We start from the raw sequence: 16588 nt of genomic DNA, 5'->3' as shown, positions 1-16588 counted from the left end.
TTTCAGCAATACATTATACTGGGAGGGGGAGAGCTTATTTAACTTACTCATAGATCTTTTAGTGCTGTAGCTCACATGAATGTGCTCCCCATGGTAACATTAGCGACAATTGAAGTTTGCCTGGGTTTCCCCTTCCACTCACAGTTGTGGCTAATTTTTTATGGGGGGGGGGATGAAAGGGATGGCATGTTTAGGTGAGAGTGAAGACTTTGGTGGCTTCTTCCACCCAAATTGTACCCTTACCTCCCCCAAAAGGAGCCTTGATGGACCCCTACCCCAACCCCTTCTCCAGTAAAAGAATATACAGGTGGTATAGCGAAGGGTGGGGGGAAGATAGAGAAATAGAGGGAAGGGTAGGGTAGGGTCACAGTGCTTTTTCTCTGCTCTAATCCTAACCATGCCTACTGGAGGTCCGTTCTTAACCTGAAACTGTTCTTAACCTGAGGTACCACTCTAGCTAATGGGGCTTTCCAATGCCCCCGCACGATTTCTGTTCTCATCCTGAAGCAAAGTTCTTAACCTGAGGTACTATTTCTGGGTTAGTGGAGTCTGTAACCTGAAGTGTCTGTAACCTGAGGTACCACTGTATTCTCTTCTCCCCTGCCCCACCCCAAAAAGAGTCTTTTTAGCATACACAGCCTACTGCTGTCTCTATAGGAGAACGTTGGGGGGTGGGCAGGTGTGGCATTTAATGCTTGTAGTGCATCATAGCTGAGGGGTGATGGGTTGCATTTTGAGAGCTCCCCCCCCCCCAACTTAGATTCCAGATTATCCTCCATGTTCCCCCTCTTCCCATAATCAGAGTTTTCTATGGGGTGATCGACTTGATTTCTATGGGGAGCTACTGGGGTGGCAGCTGCTTTAGAGCCTGCAATCATGTGATATTGACTAGTGTGTGTGTGTGAGAGAGAGAAGCCCCTTTTCCAGGCCTTGATGCTGCTGGGTTAATGGGCCCCCACTCTGAATCTGGAATGCATAGTGGTTCTTCTTCTTGCTGCTGCTTTGGTTCAGCAGCAGAGCATCTGCTTTGCATGCAAAAGGTCCAAGGTTCAATCCCCAGTGGCGTTTCCAGGTGGGGGCAGGGAAGGTCCCCTTCCTGAAACCCTGGAGAGCTGCTGCCAGCCTATGCAGACGATACTGGGATTGATTGATCGATCAGTGGTATGAACTCAGGCAGCTCCCTATGTTTCCTTTACATTAATTACATTTTCGCTGGCCCCTTTCAGTAAAAAACTAAGAAAATCACGGCTGGATCTGGCCAAAGGCCATCTAACATTTATGCAGGAGTTAAAGGGTTGGGGGCAGATGGGTGGAAATAGCTCTTTAAACCCTTGTTCAGTGGTCCCTCTAACCTCATATTTGAGCTGTGGGAAGGCAACAGAGTAACATTTGGGGGCAGAATTAAGGGTGCTGCTCTGGCTCAGCATCTGTTGTGAGCTTTGTTGGTTGGGAGCTGCCTTCCCCTTGGAGGCTGTCTGCTCCCTGCCTAAGCTCAGTTAGTCTTGTGCTGCCCTGTGAAATGGAGTTCCAGAGGTGATCGCTGTGCCTAAAATTCCCTGTTGCACCTCATTGATTTCCACACTACTCCACAGACCACCTGATTTGATCAGTATATCTCTCTCTGTCTGTCTGTCTGTCTGTCTTCCACGCTGCTGAGCAAATCACCTGGTCTGGTATCATGGCAGCAAAAAGAAAAGAAAAAAGGTGCATAGACATTTTGTTTTCTTGCCCTCAACATAGGTTTCAGGAGTCACATGACACCTAGCTTTCCTATCCCAGTTTCTAACACTGTCCCTATGGTCTCCGTGGCAACATGAGCCTTGAAACTAGCTGCCCAAGTGCTACATAACTAAATTTCCTTTCTTTGAGAGGAAACTATGGCAGAGATGGTAAAATCACAACATTGAGGTAACCCTAATTACCATTGTCCTGTGCTCCACTAGCATGCAGCACCACTCTTATGTAGAATATAGAGCTATATTGAGCATTGCTTCCATGTTGGCAAAAATCCTACCCATTCATTTTAACTACTTGTAAGTAGCTTATGCTGTTTCAGACCTGGTGGTGGTGGCTGCTCTGATGGAGGCCTTAATTATTTATGAGTAGATGATTGGCACTGATAAGCCAGCCTGGCACTGGCCAGCTGTTTAGAGCTGAACTTACATCAAACCCACCTAGTATGTGCTGGCTGGAGCTGATGGGAGTTGTAGTTTGAAATGTCTGAATGGTGTCTGGTTGGTGAAGGCTGTGATGAGCATAGGGATGAAAGCAGAAGCCCCTGATAAGCATTGTTCTTTCTCAGGCAGTCGGTGCTGTTGGTTTCATGGGATAGATTGGGAGAGGATTTGTCTAAAGAAAAGTCAAAAGTGCTATTGGCTGCTCATAAAATCATGTTTAGTGTAGCATTTAAACTAAATACGAGAGCTGGACGATACCTGCTTTCCAACATTGTAATAGATCGCCAGCTAAACTTTGTGATATGGTGGTATATTATGATGTTGGAAAGGAGGTGGGGAGGAAGAAGGCAGTTGCTGGTCATGGAGATAATTAGCATCACTGTGTGCATCATCATCTTCCTGGCAAGGGCAGGTGGGTGGTACTGCCTAAGGCAGTGCACATCAGCTGAGGCACCACATGCCATGGCAGTGTGAAGCTGCCAGCCTCCGTGGAACTGCTAGCTGTGGCTTGCCCTGACAATATCCTCTTGCTGTACAAGTGGTGGCTACTGGAAGCCACCATTCTGCATGGCATGAGAAGGAATGGAGGGAGTAGGCAGCTTGCTACCACTCATACAGCCAGAGAAATAAGGGGCTGGCTGGCAGGAAAGCGCCACTCCCGAGGCTGGTGGCAGGGCTGCAAAGGGAGGGTTGGAGGGAGTGGGTGAGCATCATGCACCCTGGTTGAAGTGCACTATGCTGGCTGCGAGCCGGCCTAGGGATTCATGATACTTTGCCTGGTTGGAAATTCTGAAATTGCTCTTGTGATTTTAACTTCAAGCCGGTTTCAAGCAATGTATCAATACATCACCCAGATCTACTAGATATTGCTGAAAAGTGCACCACATCATTCAGACATCATTCCTCTAATTACAGCTCCTGCTATTCTTGGTAGTGGATGAACCAAGTATTACTAGCATGTAATCACTAGCATTGAAGTGAAGCATAGACCTGGAGATGTAGACTATGGAAGAGCAATAGTAGAAACACGACTGAACTATTCTGGGGGAGTTTGGGACAGAATACTTGCAGAATACTTGCAGAATACTTGCAGACTCAAAAGTGATTCAGAAATAAGAGCCCAAGTTTAGTGTATTTTTTTAAAGCACCTTTTTGTCCAAGGATTTCTAAATGCTTTTTAAGCTGAACACAATTGTGCTTCACAGTAGGATTGTAAGAAGCCCTCTTTATGGAATTCATTCGGGTCTAATTCAAAATCCTGTTTTCAGGTTTGAACACAGCTATTGTTTCTGCTGCAGGTATCAAACTGAGTTTCACTTGGAGCTAGTGCTCTCCAGCAGAGAGAAACTGAATAAAACATGGGGATCTAGAAACCAGAAGTAGGGAAGGGGGAAGGGCAGCAAACTGGAGATGTTCTGGTCAGCTTTCTTACTTCCGTTACCCATACTTTACTCTCTTAATTTCTAAAAATGAATGTTACATGAAGGGACTGGGAAAAGATGAGCTATGTGTATGGGAGCATAATGTGAGGTAGATATTAATTTGTTCTGAGTTCCTATTTCCCTGGGCTGATGTAGCACCATGGCTTGAGAGCATGAGATAGAAGATAGGAAGTTCCCAGACCAGCCATAAACTCAGCAGGTGGCCTTAGGCAAGGCTGTCTCTTACTTTGTTGGAGGGATAGGGGAATAATAGTTGTAAGGAATCCTCAGAGAATGCAGAAAGTGGTATGTGGAGGGTGATTAGGCACCTCAAGATCCTCTGCAGAAAGGAATATGCTAGGAAATGTAGCCTAAATGTTGGATCAGCCACCCAGTCCCAGCAGAAGTGGAGAAGCAGTCATTAGTGCATGCAAAAAAAGAGGAATGGAATTTTGCTGCGTGGAGTCTGCACTGAGTGTACTGGAGAAATGTGCATCCATGTCATCTCAGTTTTGCCTTTTTTTTTTTAAAAAAAGATTCTTTCTAAAAAGTGCCTAGCTTGACCATCCTATCAGTGTCAGAAAGCTGGGCCAGAACAAGGTTACCAGTGGTCCAGAGGAAGACTCTTGCCTTCTGTTGGACACAGAACGTAGTATAGTACTAGTTCTACCTTTGACCCCCCCTACAGGGGAGATGAGCTTATGACCAAGCATTGTTATTTGTTCTTCCCTGTGAAATAGTAGCAGTAGCATAAAATAGATATATGCAAATTGGACTATTTCTGCTAAGCTAAATACTTTTTTTGCGTGTGTGGCACAGCACTTAAACTCCCTTGGGCACTCTGCATATCTGGTCAGCATCTAATCCCTGGTGTCAACATATTCTTTAGCAGGCTTATCTGATCCTAAATCTCTGAAGTGCCTTATTAAGGTGGCAGATTTGCTTATGTTCTAAAATAGGTATTTCATTTTATGTTGTCATAAAATGGGATTGTATATTTGAGGGTAGTTCAGTTGGCCCAAGAGTGGAGTGTAGCTATTTGCATACAAAGCACCCACTACAGTTTAAATACTTAGTGGACTTGGTCTTGTTTTCAAACAACCTTAACCTAGTGTTCAGTATGGTAATCCTAGCCCTGGGGCAATGTTTTATTAATTCAACATTATACAAAAACTGACTTACTTTGTATACGATAGATAGTATATTTTATATGCATTTCAGCCAAAGGTCCACATTCCCTTCTGGGCAACTTTCCAGAGGCCAAATGTCAGTGGCGGGTGGGGCCAGAGGTAGAGGTGGGCAGAGCAACAAATGTAAACTTTACTTTTGTACAGTAGGCTAGTTCACATTGTCACTCCCTCTCTATCCTTCATTCAGGCAAGGAAAAGGCCTGATCAGAGTTCAGGGACACACTCCACCGGGGCAAAAATACTCAAGGAGAGTGTAGCAAACAGGGAGCAGTGAGGGATGTTGTCTTGGGAAAGTGGGTGTGGCTGGGAGGGAGTGTGGCCAGGTAGAGAGACTAGATCCAGGGGTGGCCAACTCCCAAGACACTGCGATCTACTCACAGAGTTAAAAACTGGCAGTGATCTACCCCATTTTTTTGGGTTGGGTCAAAGTTGCTGAGTTTTTTCAGGGAGGAGGTAAAATTTTGAGCTTTTTTTAGCCACAGTTGTTCAGCTTCTTTGGGGGGAGCCAGTGATCTACCACAGACGTCCAGTGATCTACCAGTAGATCACAATCTACCTGTTGGACATGCCTGGACTACAGGACTGCATTTAACAACAACATTGTTACTTATACCCTGCCCATCTGGCTGGGTTTCCCCAACCACACTGGGCGACTTCCAGCAAAATATTAAAATACAATAATTCATCAAATATTAAAAGCTTCCCTAAACAGGGCTGCCTTCTGATGTCTTCTGAAAGTCAGATAATTGTTTATTTGTTTGACATCTGATGGGAGGGTGTTCCGCAGGGCAGGCGCCACTACCGAGAAGGCCCTCTGCCTGGTTCCCTGTAACTTTGCTTCTCGCAGTGAGGGACCCGCCAAAAGGCCCTTGGCGCTGGACCTCAGTGTCCGTGCAGAACAATGGGGGTGGACCTGAGGTTCCTCATCCCTGACTTGGCGGCTTTGAGATGGCAAGTATCTAAACATTCAAAATTATTTTTAGCATGTTAAGGAACTGCTAATGGCTACTATTGAACATATATATTGAAGCATTTGAAGGGTAAAAGATTGTGCACCATAGTATCAATGGGCATGGTTCTTTAGAGCAGTTTAAGCAAAAAAAGTTTCTGCCCTGTTTCTGGCTGTTAACCAGAAGGTTGGTGGTTCAAGCCTAGGCAGGGGCACCTGGGCAGGATTCCTGCATTGCAGGAGGTTGGACAAGATGGACCTTGGGATCCCTTTCATGTTGGAAAACTGTCTGGATACACTGGATACACTTGCAAGCTCTGGGTGGCTTTTCAGAGACAAAGAGGCAGCAGGAGACCTGAATGAATCCTTGCAGTATATATAGGTAGATTGCATTGCAGGATAGACTTGCATTGAAAGGTTTGCACTTTTTCTAGGCAAAAGGCACCTTGGAAAACATCTGTTCTTCCAGAGGTTTGGAATCTGGCTGTCCTATCCTAGCCTTAATTCTAAACAGTTTGCATTTGTCATAGTCATAGCAATTAGTCACTAACTTGTGCAGCCTTTATTAAGTCCTTTATCAAGTATTGGGTAAATGCTCTTGATGCTCAAGCATGGTTTCAGTTTCACGGTCTTGAATGAAAGTCTTTCAGAATACTTCTCACAGGGAAAGTTGGTAGTAAAAATAGTGGAATTGAGCCTTGAAATCCATGCTTTCATCAATTCACCTCTTAGGTTTTCTGAGTTCTCTTCCTGGTCTGCTCTGCTGCTGTTTTACCAGGAGGCCTGGCAGGTAGGTGCAGTTGGAAAGTCTGCAGTATCTGGGTGTGTTCACTGTGGGAAAAGCTCTCATGACATTGTGTGCTGGAGGAAGAACGAGTTAACAAAGCTGAAGTAGCTTTTTGAAATAAAGGTGTTGGTGAATATGGTAACTTCTGCAAGGAATCTGGTGGAAGAAATGCTGTAAGCTTTAAAATATCACTGTTTGAGCTCTCTATGGACTAGTATTTCCTTGCTCATTATAAGATAGGATTTTTGAATACATTGAAGATGGGGAGATAGGATGCACTATAAACTTAAACTCCACTGTCCCTGGGCAGGATAATTCCTGTTCTTCAGCAGCCTTTTCTGATTTCACTCATTGGCTAAAATCACTGACAAGCGGGAACAGCCAGGCTGGCTCATTTCAAAGAAATTTATTAGAAGGATGCCTGCACATTTTGTTTTATAACTTTCTAAGTGGGTTAGGTGCTTTTTTTTTAATGAAAGCTCCAAGCCTGGAGCCCCCAACAAAGGTCTTCATGGGCACCAGGTTGGCAACCCCAGTTTTAAGTGGAGATGCTGCCAGAGATTGAACATGGGACCTTCTGAACTGCACTCCCAATCCTTCTGCCCGTTGACCCTCCCATGAGCTTCTTCCCCAGTTCCCCTGAGCTCTGCTGCTCCATTCTTTGCCCCTTGCCTGCTCTGTTGCCCTCCATTATATCCACGCATAATATAGCCTGGATGGCTCAGTTGGTTAGAGTGTGGCGCTGATAACACCAAGGTTGCAGGTTCGATCCCCATATGAGACAGCTGCATATTCCTACATTGCTGCATATTCCTGCATTGCAGGGGACTGGACTAGATGATCCTCAGGGTACCTTCCAGCTCTACAATTCTATGATTCTATGAAACAATGGAAGCATTACCATGGGGAAAAAGCTTTCATGCATTTGGCTTGTGTCATAATTAATAAATTTGAATCAAAGCTGTGGAGAATCTTAGCTTCCCACTTAACTCTGTGGGTGAGAAGTGCTTTTCTACAACTTGGAGATGTCTTGTAGATGATGTGAAGAAAGTAGACAATAGCTTACTTTTGGAATTATCTCTAGCAGTTGCTTTTCCTCACATTACTTGTCCCAACATGGGATGTCCTCTTATTTGGCAAGCAAATCTGTAAAAATAGAAAGTACTCATTTTTCCCTCCTACTCTGGCTAGATAAAGGAATTTGTTCCAGCTACCTTCCAGAAACCTGGTACTTCTGGGTCAGTGCCTGGGTGGGAGACTGCCTGGGAACTCTGCTCCTTTAAGTTCCACAGTGGATAGACAGTAAGCTTAGAAACACAATAAGTATAGTTGTGTATTTATTTCATAATACTTGTATACTGCTTGATTGCAATGAAACTTCAAAGCACTTTATAAAATAAATAGGTAAATAAACCCAACTTTGATGTAGCATCCCCACATGGTCACCTGAGTCATTCATACAGGTGACTAGGTCAGTGGCCGTGGAAAGCTTACACTTGTTAAATATTTGTGGTGCTCTGAATTATTGTTGGAGCAGGCCTAGGGAGAAATCTTAGGCATTTGGAAGCTTGGCGCAGACTCCTAGAGGCTAGGTATCTTTACCAGTTCTGCGTATGCTATATCAATAAGGAATGCAAGCATAAGGTCACCTGTTGTATAATCCTGTGCTAATCACATGCGTTTAAAGTTCAACCCTTAGATTTCATTAGAATGTAGTTTCAACTATGCATTTGATTTGCACTCTTGGTCCAAAACCTCAATATTTGTATTGGGTCTAGTGTTAGCATACATTGTTAGAGTAGCCCCTTTCAAATTAATCAAGAAGACTGACTCAAGTCCATTAATTTCAATAGGTCTCCTCTGCATAGAACTTAGTTGGATGCCACCCATTTGAGTCCTTGTATTTTATAAAATAGAATTGTATATTCTCCTTCCCAAGATGACACAAAGCAACACCCAACAAATACTTAGCTTGAAGGCTTGCAACAATGGCTGTAGCTAGCCAAGGGAAACATGATTGGCAAAGATAATTAAGGCAACAAAGGAAATATGATGGCTTTTGCTGGAGTTATGGACAGGGAGGATGCAGCCCTGTGGAGCATCTCAAGTTCCTGAGCTTTAAGTGGCCCAGGAGAGAAGCAGCCTGGAGAAACGGGTGATCCACACTTACACACAAACATTATATATTACTACAAACTGCATGCACTATCTGCTTTCTCAGATTTGTAGTGGGGAAAAGTAAATGGCAATTACGGGGTTTGCCTCTGTTCACACCAATGTACAGTGGTACCTCGGGTTACATACGCTTCAGGTTACATACGCTTCAGGTTACAGACTCCGCTAACCCAGAAATATTACCTCGGGTTAAGAACTTTGCTTCAGGATGAGAACAGAAGTCGCATGTTGTCGGCGCAGCGGCAGCAGGAGGTCCCATTAGCTAAAGTGGTGCTTCAGGTTAAGAACAGTTTCAGGTTAAGTACGGACCTCTGGAATGAATTAAGTTCTTAACCCGAGGTACCACTGTACAGGTATGCAGATCTCCTTATTAGTTAATGAACTGTTGCTATTTGTGAGTCACATGAAGGTGGGATGCAGTTTGATGTTTCTCTTCAATCAGTATCAAGGCTATAGAGATTGCTGGTTGAACTTGTGCTTCTCTAGCAATGAGGCTGTCTTTTTAGGGATCTGCAATGGTTTTCATTTGAAAACTATGGTGTGGACTTCCTAAAATGTAAGAAGAGGCCACCAACAATTTCCCAGGCATTCCTGGTTGGCTCTTTTAAGCTACCAAACACCAAGACACACACCCCTGCTTCCCAAGAGCAGCTATTGTGATCTGATTTCATTACAGAATAGATGTGAGATTTGCAAGCTGTTCTGGTACCCTGTATGAGTTGTGTAGCTTCACTCTTCACTCTTGGTAGAAGCGCAGTTAGACCTGCAATTATAAATAAGTGCAGTATAAAATGGGCAGTAAAATTCCTTGTATAGGAAGAATCTCACTTAGGGAATCTTAAATGTGGCTTGGTTTTTATTTTCTACCTCTCCTGGATTTCAGATCATCTACTCAAGCAATGATGTATGTGGGGTACATTGATGTTTCAGAAGCACCAGCATTTCTCTTCTTGCTCACTACATGCATTCTGTAAAAAAAGATTACATTAAATTTCACAGGGTGGCTGGTCATGGGGCAAATCTGTTTTACACTGAAGTGTCATTTCAGGCTGAAGAGAATGTTCAAGAGTGGAGTGCAAAGATGTGCCTGGCAACTCTGTTCACTGTATTAAGATGACCACTTTTGATTAGAATTGTTTGATTCAAATTGTAGAGCCTACTTTACAATCTCATTTATGCTAGCTCTTGATTCTTTGTGGAAATAGTTCCCTCATCCATCTGTATGTGAGGGGCAAGTGAGTAGTGGTACTTAGTTGGATACAACTCCTTGGTTGCTCCACTGGGATAGTCTAGTTAGTCCTGAAAATCTACTATGGCTTTTTGAAGGAATCCTTAAATATAAATTTTGTACAGAGAGGCTATTTGTAGCTAAGTAGATAAATAAATTCAGTTTACAAAAAGAACCAGTTAGAAAGAGCATCCAGTAAGCTCTCTGATTCAAGTAACCTCTCTGTGGGTGTTTAAAATAATGAATTCTCAGGTGTTCCTTTCCTCTCTATAAGGAGACTAGGGAATACTTAAATGAAGAGAAGTTTGTAATAGGCTAAGCAAAGCCAGAAGATGTTCAGCCACCCATGAGTAAAAGGTATGTTAGGGGCAGCTATGTTAGGTCTGTAGCTATCTTGGTAGTGAAGCTGTGTGACTCTGTTAGCAGTCTAAAAAAGTCTATAGGCAGCTATTATACTTTTAGTTGGCTACTGTTAAGGGATATAGTGCCTTGTAAAATAGCTGTTTATTTGGTTGCCTGTGGTGTTAAAAGTTGCTTCCATGTGGCTGGACTGTGAGAAGCTTTTGAAAAAGTTGATCTCTCATGTAGTTTATAAGTGCCTACCGTAGAGATATTTAGATGGTCAAGCTAGTAAATGTTATGGATTATTTGCAAGGCTGCTACAGTTGATACAGGCCAAATACTAAATGTGCAGAGTAGAATCTAGACTGGAGTAAAATGTAGAGTGCAGCATCTATGCTGTGGATCAACTCTTTTAAAAATAATGTGCAGAAAAGTGCAGAACACCTTTTGTTTGGAAAGAACAGTGGTGGTGGAAGTCTGTGCCATCACTGTGGTTGACCTGAGGTTTGCTTCTTGGAAATGGAAGATGGAGCAGTGGTGACAGAGAAAATGTCTACCATTTTGTCTGCAAAATATCATTCCAGCTTGGATGTGACTGTTCATCCTGTCTCTGATAGGCAGATGCTAGCAGGCTGTGGTGAGTGACTGCTCATGTCCTTGTTGCCTTCTGTGCCGCCTGGGTCTTCAAAGCATTGAGTGCTATAGTATTGCTGGGGCTGTTACTGATTGTTCAGAAGCTTTAACTGTTCAGAATAAAGAAGTGTTGCACTGTTAGTGTTTTTTCCCCAAAGGGGTTACCTCACAACTGTGGATCCCAAGTGTCCCTTGCAACTTTGGGTTTTGCAAGAAGTTAATATGCCTGGCGATGCCTGGCGTGCTCTGGTCCATGGGATCACGAAGAGTCGGACACGACTAAATGACTAAACAACAACAACAATATGCTCTCCATCACTACCACTTGCGGATTATTTGTGCTGGATTTGAGCAGGGATGGGGAACCTGGGATGCTATAGATGTTGTTGGACTTCATGTTCCATCAACCCCACACTGCATTGACAGTGGTCAGGAATGATGGGACTTTTATAGTCCAATGACATCTGGATGGCCAAAATTCCCCCATTCCTCTAATTGTGATAACATTTATGGAAGGCTATGAGTATGGTAATCAGAAAAATATTTCAGCATTTTAGGAGTAAAAATGACTTTTAAGTTCAAACTCTTGTAGTCTGTGTTTGAAACTTTATCTAGGAACATATGTGAGCGGAACTGGATTTGGTTACCTTGAGATTTTGTAGTTCTTTACCTTAAGTCTGCTGCACTATTAAACATATACAGTGGTACCTCGGGTTACATATGCTTCATGTTACAGACGCCGCTAACTCAGAAATAGTACCTTGGGTTAAGAACTTTGCTTCAGGATGAGAACAGAAATTGTGCTCCGGCGGTGCAGCGGCAGCTGGAGGCCCCATTAGCTAAAGTGGTGCTTCAGGTTAAGAACAGTTTAAGGTTAAGAACAGACCTTCGGAACAAATTAAGTACTTAACCTGAGGTACCACTGTAATTTGGGAATTGGTGGTAATGGCTTAGTGCAGTGGTTCCCAATTAGGGGTCTGGGGACCCCTGGTGGTCTGCGGAATACATCCAAGGGGTCCGCGGCCACATCCCTTGCCTCTCCCCCAACTAATTTTTTTGTCATTTTTGCAATGGTAATATCACAAATTTTATGGTCTGTTTTACCACTGTGTGATTTTGCAATATATTGACCAAAATCTGTTTTGAAATCACACCGCAGTAGTGATTTTGATCTGGCAATACACAGCAATATATCGCTTCTTGCACGAGGGAGAGCAGAGCAACTGATTTCAAGGCACTGCCCATATTACACGAGGATCTCAGCCGATAACGCTGCTGATCTGAGCTGCCTTCCCCCACGCTGAGGGAAAACAGGGCAGCTGATCACAGAGATGCAGTGTGGGGGATCTGTGGAGTCCGTGGTTCCAGGCACAATGTTGAGAGGGAGCGCAAACAGGCACCCCACTGCAGGCTCCTTCATCAGAGCCTGGCTCTGTGGCAAAAGTCGTTGTGCCTTGCCCAGGACTGGTATGAGGAGCAGACTGCGATGTTGGCTTTACTCAATGGTATATCGCTGCTGAAACTGCTGCTGCTCCTGAGTCCCTCTGCTGGCAGCATCCGCTGGAGGGAGCCCAGAGTTCCTTCCTCCAGGAGGCGCTGCTAGCAGAGGGACTTAGGAACAGCAGCGGTTTTACCAGCAATAGATCGCTGAGTGAACCCGCCATCCCACTCATATGATGGAGAGGGTGAAACAAAGCTGTATTGGTGAGGCACCAATACAGCTTGTTCCTCCCTCTGCATCTTTAAACTGCTAGACTGAGGAATGTTCAGCTGCCCTTGTCTCAGTCACGCATTTAAGGAGCCCCCAGCCCGCCCGCAAGTTGGCAGCTCTGTGAAACTGCTCAGCTGAGGGGAGCACAGTTGCCGTTCTCTGCAGTGAGCAGTTAAAGGAGCCCCGAAGCTCCAGGGCTGTCTCAGCTGGGGGGGGGGCATTCCCTCCCCCCGGCTGAGCAGCGCAAACAAGCTGCATTGTTCCAGACCATGAGCCTGGGTGAAACTGCCTCAGCTCTTGAGGTGAGAGCTGAGGAAGTTTCACCCTATGTCTTGCAGGTAGAGGCTAATGCATATTGTTTTTTCGGCCTTGTGGTGTATCGCCAAACTGTGATGTTTGGCTGGTGATACACCACAATGTTGAAAAGCTGCTATTCCCGAGCTCTACCACCCGATCCCCATGACTTCTCCTTCTCTCATCCCTGTGCCTGATCTCCAATTTCAGACATTGTGATATTTCGGAATATTGTGATGTTATCTGCTGATATATAATGATAATGAAAACCAGACATTGCTTGGCCCTAGTCTGTTTTTTAGTATTCCTAAAATCTTTTTCTTATTAGGGGCTACCCCACATTTTGTTCAAAACACTGCTTTGCAGAGGTAACTACCACAGAGTTATCAAAATCTTCAAAAGTAGATTGTCTGTGGCTTGACTTTTGAAAAATAGGGGGTTCTCAGTAATTAGCTAATTGGGAACTACTGGTGTAGTGTGTGATAACATCCACTCTCTTTTTTTTCTAGTGCCACCATGGCAACCGCACCTTACAACTATTCCTACATCTTTAAGTACATCATTATTGGTAAGTATAAATATAAACCAGGTCTTTGTATGTATCATTTGTTTTACTTGGTGGGTAAGTTTTTGTTAGAGGGTTGAACTGCTGTTAGCATGCTTTGGTGTTCTGATAGGCCAGTAATCTCTATGTACTTCCTTTCCAAAAGAGCAGCTAAGGAGGCAGTATGAAAAGAAGTGCTATATCTGTTTAGAACTACAGATAAGAAAACTGTAGTTTGCAACCTTTGCTTAAAAATGGAAGCAGCTCAGTCTTCTTTTATTGCTTTAAAAATTGTCCCCTTTGCATGAATTTTGTATTTTTTACTTTGAAATATCTGTTGCAATACTTACTGGATTGTTGAAATTTTTATTACCTTTGTATTTCCTTTAAAAATTGTTTTGAATTGTTGATTTGCTCTTGGTATCACTGTCTTGCTGATTGAAGGAAGAACGAAGTCTCAGCTTCACGGGGTGGGTGGTGGAAATCAAAGGATAGTCCTTGTGAAACAAAGCATTTGTGAAGAAAATTTCCAACCCGCATTGGATTCCAGGAGAAGAAACAACGATAATACATATATTGCTATTATTGATTTGATTTCTCACTGATCCTTCACCATCAGGGCGGGTTACAACAATGTAAAAATAGATTATTACAATTGGTTAAAACAATTTCGAATTAGAAAAATAGGACAAGTCCTAAAAATATCTCTGATGTCAAACGCCAAGGTAAAGACATCTGCCAGCATATGGCAGAAGCTGTATCATGATGGTGCTGGATGTGCTTTTACTTGGAGGGGAATTCCTCAATTTAGGGACAGTCACAGAAAAAGCCTGCCGTGGGCCACTACTCCCCACACTTTCTGAGGGTGGTAGAGCTACCAAGAAGGCCCTCTCTGCCTGGCTTAACACCCAAGAGGATCTAGAGGAAAGGGGTTGGTCTTTCAGGCGTTTGCGGCCGAAGTCATTTAAACACCAATGTGAGCACCTTGAAATGGGACCTGAAATTAACTGGCAACCAGTTAACTATGAAATGCCCAGTGTATTTCAGTTAATGACAGCCGCCTTCAAAGATACAGAGTTAAGCAATACTAAGTTCATGGCTGTGGTTGGTTGTTTTAAACTGCTCTGAGGGGCTTAGCCTGCAGGACTATTGGTTATGCAGCCTCTGCAAAGCTCACTGGAAACTTCATTTGGGAGTATGCCATGTTGGGCAAGGAATTCCTGTTGCACAAAGCTTTTTCTCACTGTGCACCTGTAAAAGCACCTGTAAAACTTTGTGCTTGATAGTCATGAAGTGGAGACTGAGATAGTGGCTCCAAGCCATTTCCCTTCATTTAGCTGCGGCGGCTGTTGTGCTGTGATTTGCTCAGTGCTTGGCACGCAGTGACCCACTGGCCTACAAATAGTCATATGGTGGTATAAAGCAGGGGAGAGTTTATAGTTGACATTGTATATGTCATTTGGGCCCGAAACTTGCAACATGGCTTATGTGCTGTTTACACCAAGCCTTAAATATTTTGCGCATTCCTCATGCTAGACATGGCTTAGGTTACTTCTGAGTGAGGGAGAACTAAAGTGTCTGTGTACTAGTTGTTGGACTACTCGCTGCTATTCTTAAAGTAGCTGATCTTGTATTAATGTTAACAAGCCAGTCTTAGACTTGGGAGAGGCCTAGGTTCAGCTCCCTGCCTGATTGTAAGCTCTCTGTGTGACTCTGGGTTTCTCCCTCTTCCACTCAACTCTGACTGCAGAGTGGCAGTCAGGATGAAAATGGATGAGTGTTCATAACCTTGAACTCTTTGGAGGAAGTGCAGGATAATGAAAAAAATCCTCTGTCTTATAAAACGTGGAAGGAATGGAGGGGAGAAACATTTGCACTAGATGCTGAGGTTAATAGTTCTAGTGCTGTCTGTTGCAGTGCTGTAGCAGTGCTTTCTGTTTCATTTTTTTAAAATTTACTTTTATAATTCTTACTCATGAAGTGTTACAAGCAACTGGTGCACAGAGATTATTCGCCAGTAGACTGTAGAACACAGAGCTGGCCCTTCAATAATGTGAGGTGAGGCACCTGCCTTGGATGGCACTTGAGAGAAGTGGTTTTGAAGAGTCACAGCCACTGCCATGCTGCTGCTTTTTACATGGTGGGGTTGCCATAGTTGCTGTGTAAAGTGGCAGCAAGGCAGGGGCTTCTCTTCATCCTCTTCCAAGTGCCACCGCTTTCTGGACAGCCGTGGCGAACAGGCTTGCTACTTTCATTACTTATGTATGAGAGCAGCTAGCCTGTTCACTGAGCACCTGGAGATCAGCAAGCTACTGCTCCATTATTGCCGCTGCATTACACAGCGACTTTGAGGACCCACCTTGTGGAGCAGTGTCTTCCACCTTGCTGCCTCCTCCTCCTCCTCCTCCTCCTCCCTTACCCACCTATTTCTACACTCTCTTGACTTTCCTCTGCCCACCTCTCCAGCCCATTCCCTAAATTTTTGCCTTGGTTGCTGCCTCCATTGGATTGCATATTTCAAATGTTGCTGGGCTACGTATTTACTCGAGTCTAAAGCATACATTTGCCAAATTACATTGCGAAAATTAGGATGTGCATTAGATTCAATGGTGCATTAGAAGTAAATACAACAGTGTATAGTGCTGATCCTGATTTACCTACTCAGAAGTAGGTCTGGGACTTTCTCCGTAGTTAAGTGGCCTGTGTAACCCACTGAGTTATCTAAAGTGTGTGGGGATGGGAAATAATTGTTACTGTTTTGCTCAGCTCCTGGGGAGGTTTCTATTGCGCACCCTAAAGCAAGGCAGAGGGGCATAATAAGCAAACCCCTCTCTCCCTCAGTGAAAGCACCATGAGGGAAAAGTCCCTCATACTCCTTTTGTCAGTGAGGTGAACCAAAACATGGTTCCCACCTGCCTCAGTTCCTCTACACAGGCGGGGCCCAGCACTTCCACACTGCAAGAGAGAGAAAGGTGAGCTGGCACTGTGGGGCCTGTTTTCTTGGTGCATGCCTGCTCTCCTGCTTTGCGCTGCCACACTCCAGGGCCCTGCTGCCGGATCAGCTGAGTCAGCCTGGCAGCTTCCTCTGTCGGAGGGAAGCGGAGGTGGACGCTGTTGCACAGGAGGCTGCAGTGAAT

At 44.2% G+C, this 16588-nt stretch overlaps 1 protein-coding gene across 1 annotated transcript in view; it reads left to right on the top strand.

The window, feature by feature from the left end:
- RAB14 (RAB14, member RAS oncogene family) overlaps positions 1-16588 on the top strand; it is a 34429-nt gene that overhangs the window by 8757 nt on the left and 9084 nt on the right. The window contains exon 2 of the mRNA XM_053374621.1: positions 13417-13475. Within this exon, the coding sequence (XP_053230596.1) occupies positions 13424-13475 (52 nt within the window). The 5' untranslated portion in view covers positions 13417-13423. The remainder of the gene's footprint in view (positions 1-13416; positions 13476-16588) is intronic.

The sequence above is a fragment of the Podarcis raffonei genome, chromosome Z, assembly GCF_027172205.1.
Source record: "Podarcis raffonei isolate rPodRaf1 chromosome Z, rPodRaf1.pri, whole genome shotgun sequence".
Taxonomy (NCBI): domain Eukaryota; kingdom Metazoa; phylum Chordata; class Lepidosauria; order Squamata; family Lacertidae; genus Podarcis; species Podarcis raffonei.
The sequence above is the reverse complement of the archived record's forward strand: the minus strand, read 5'-3'. Positions and strand labels throughout refer to the sequence as shown.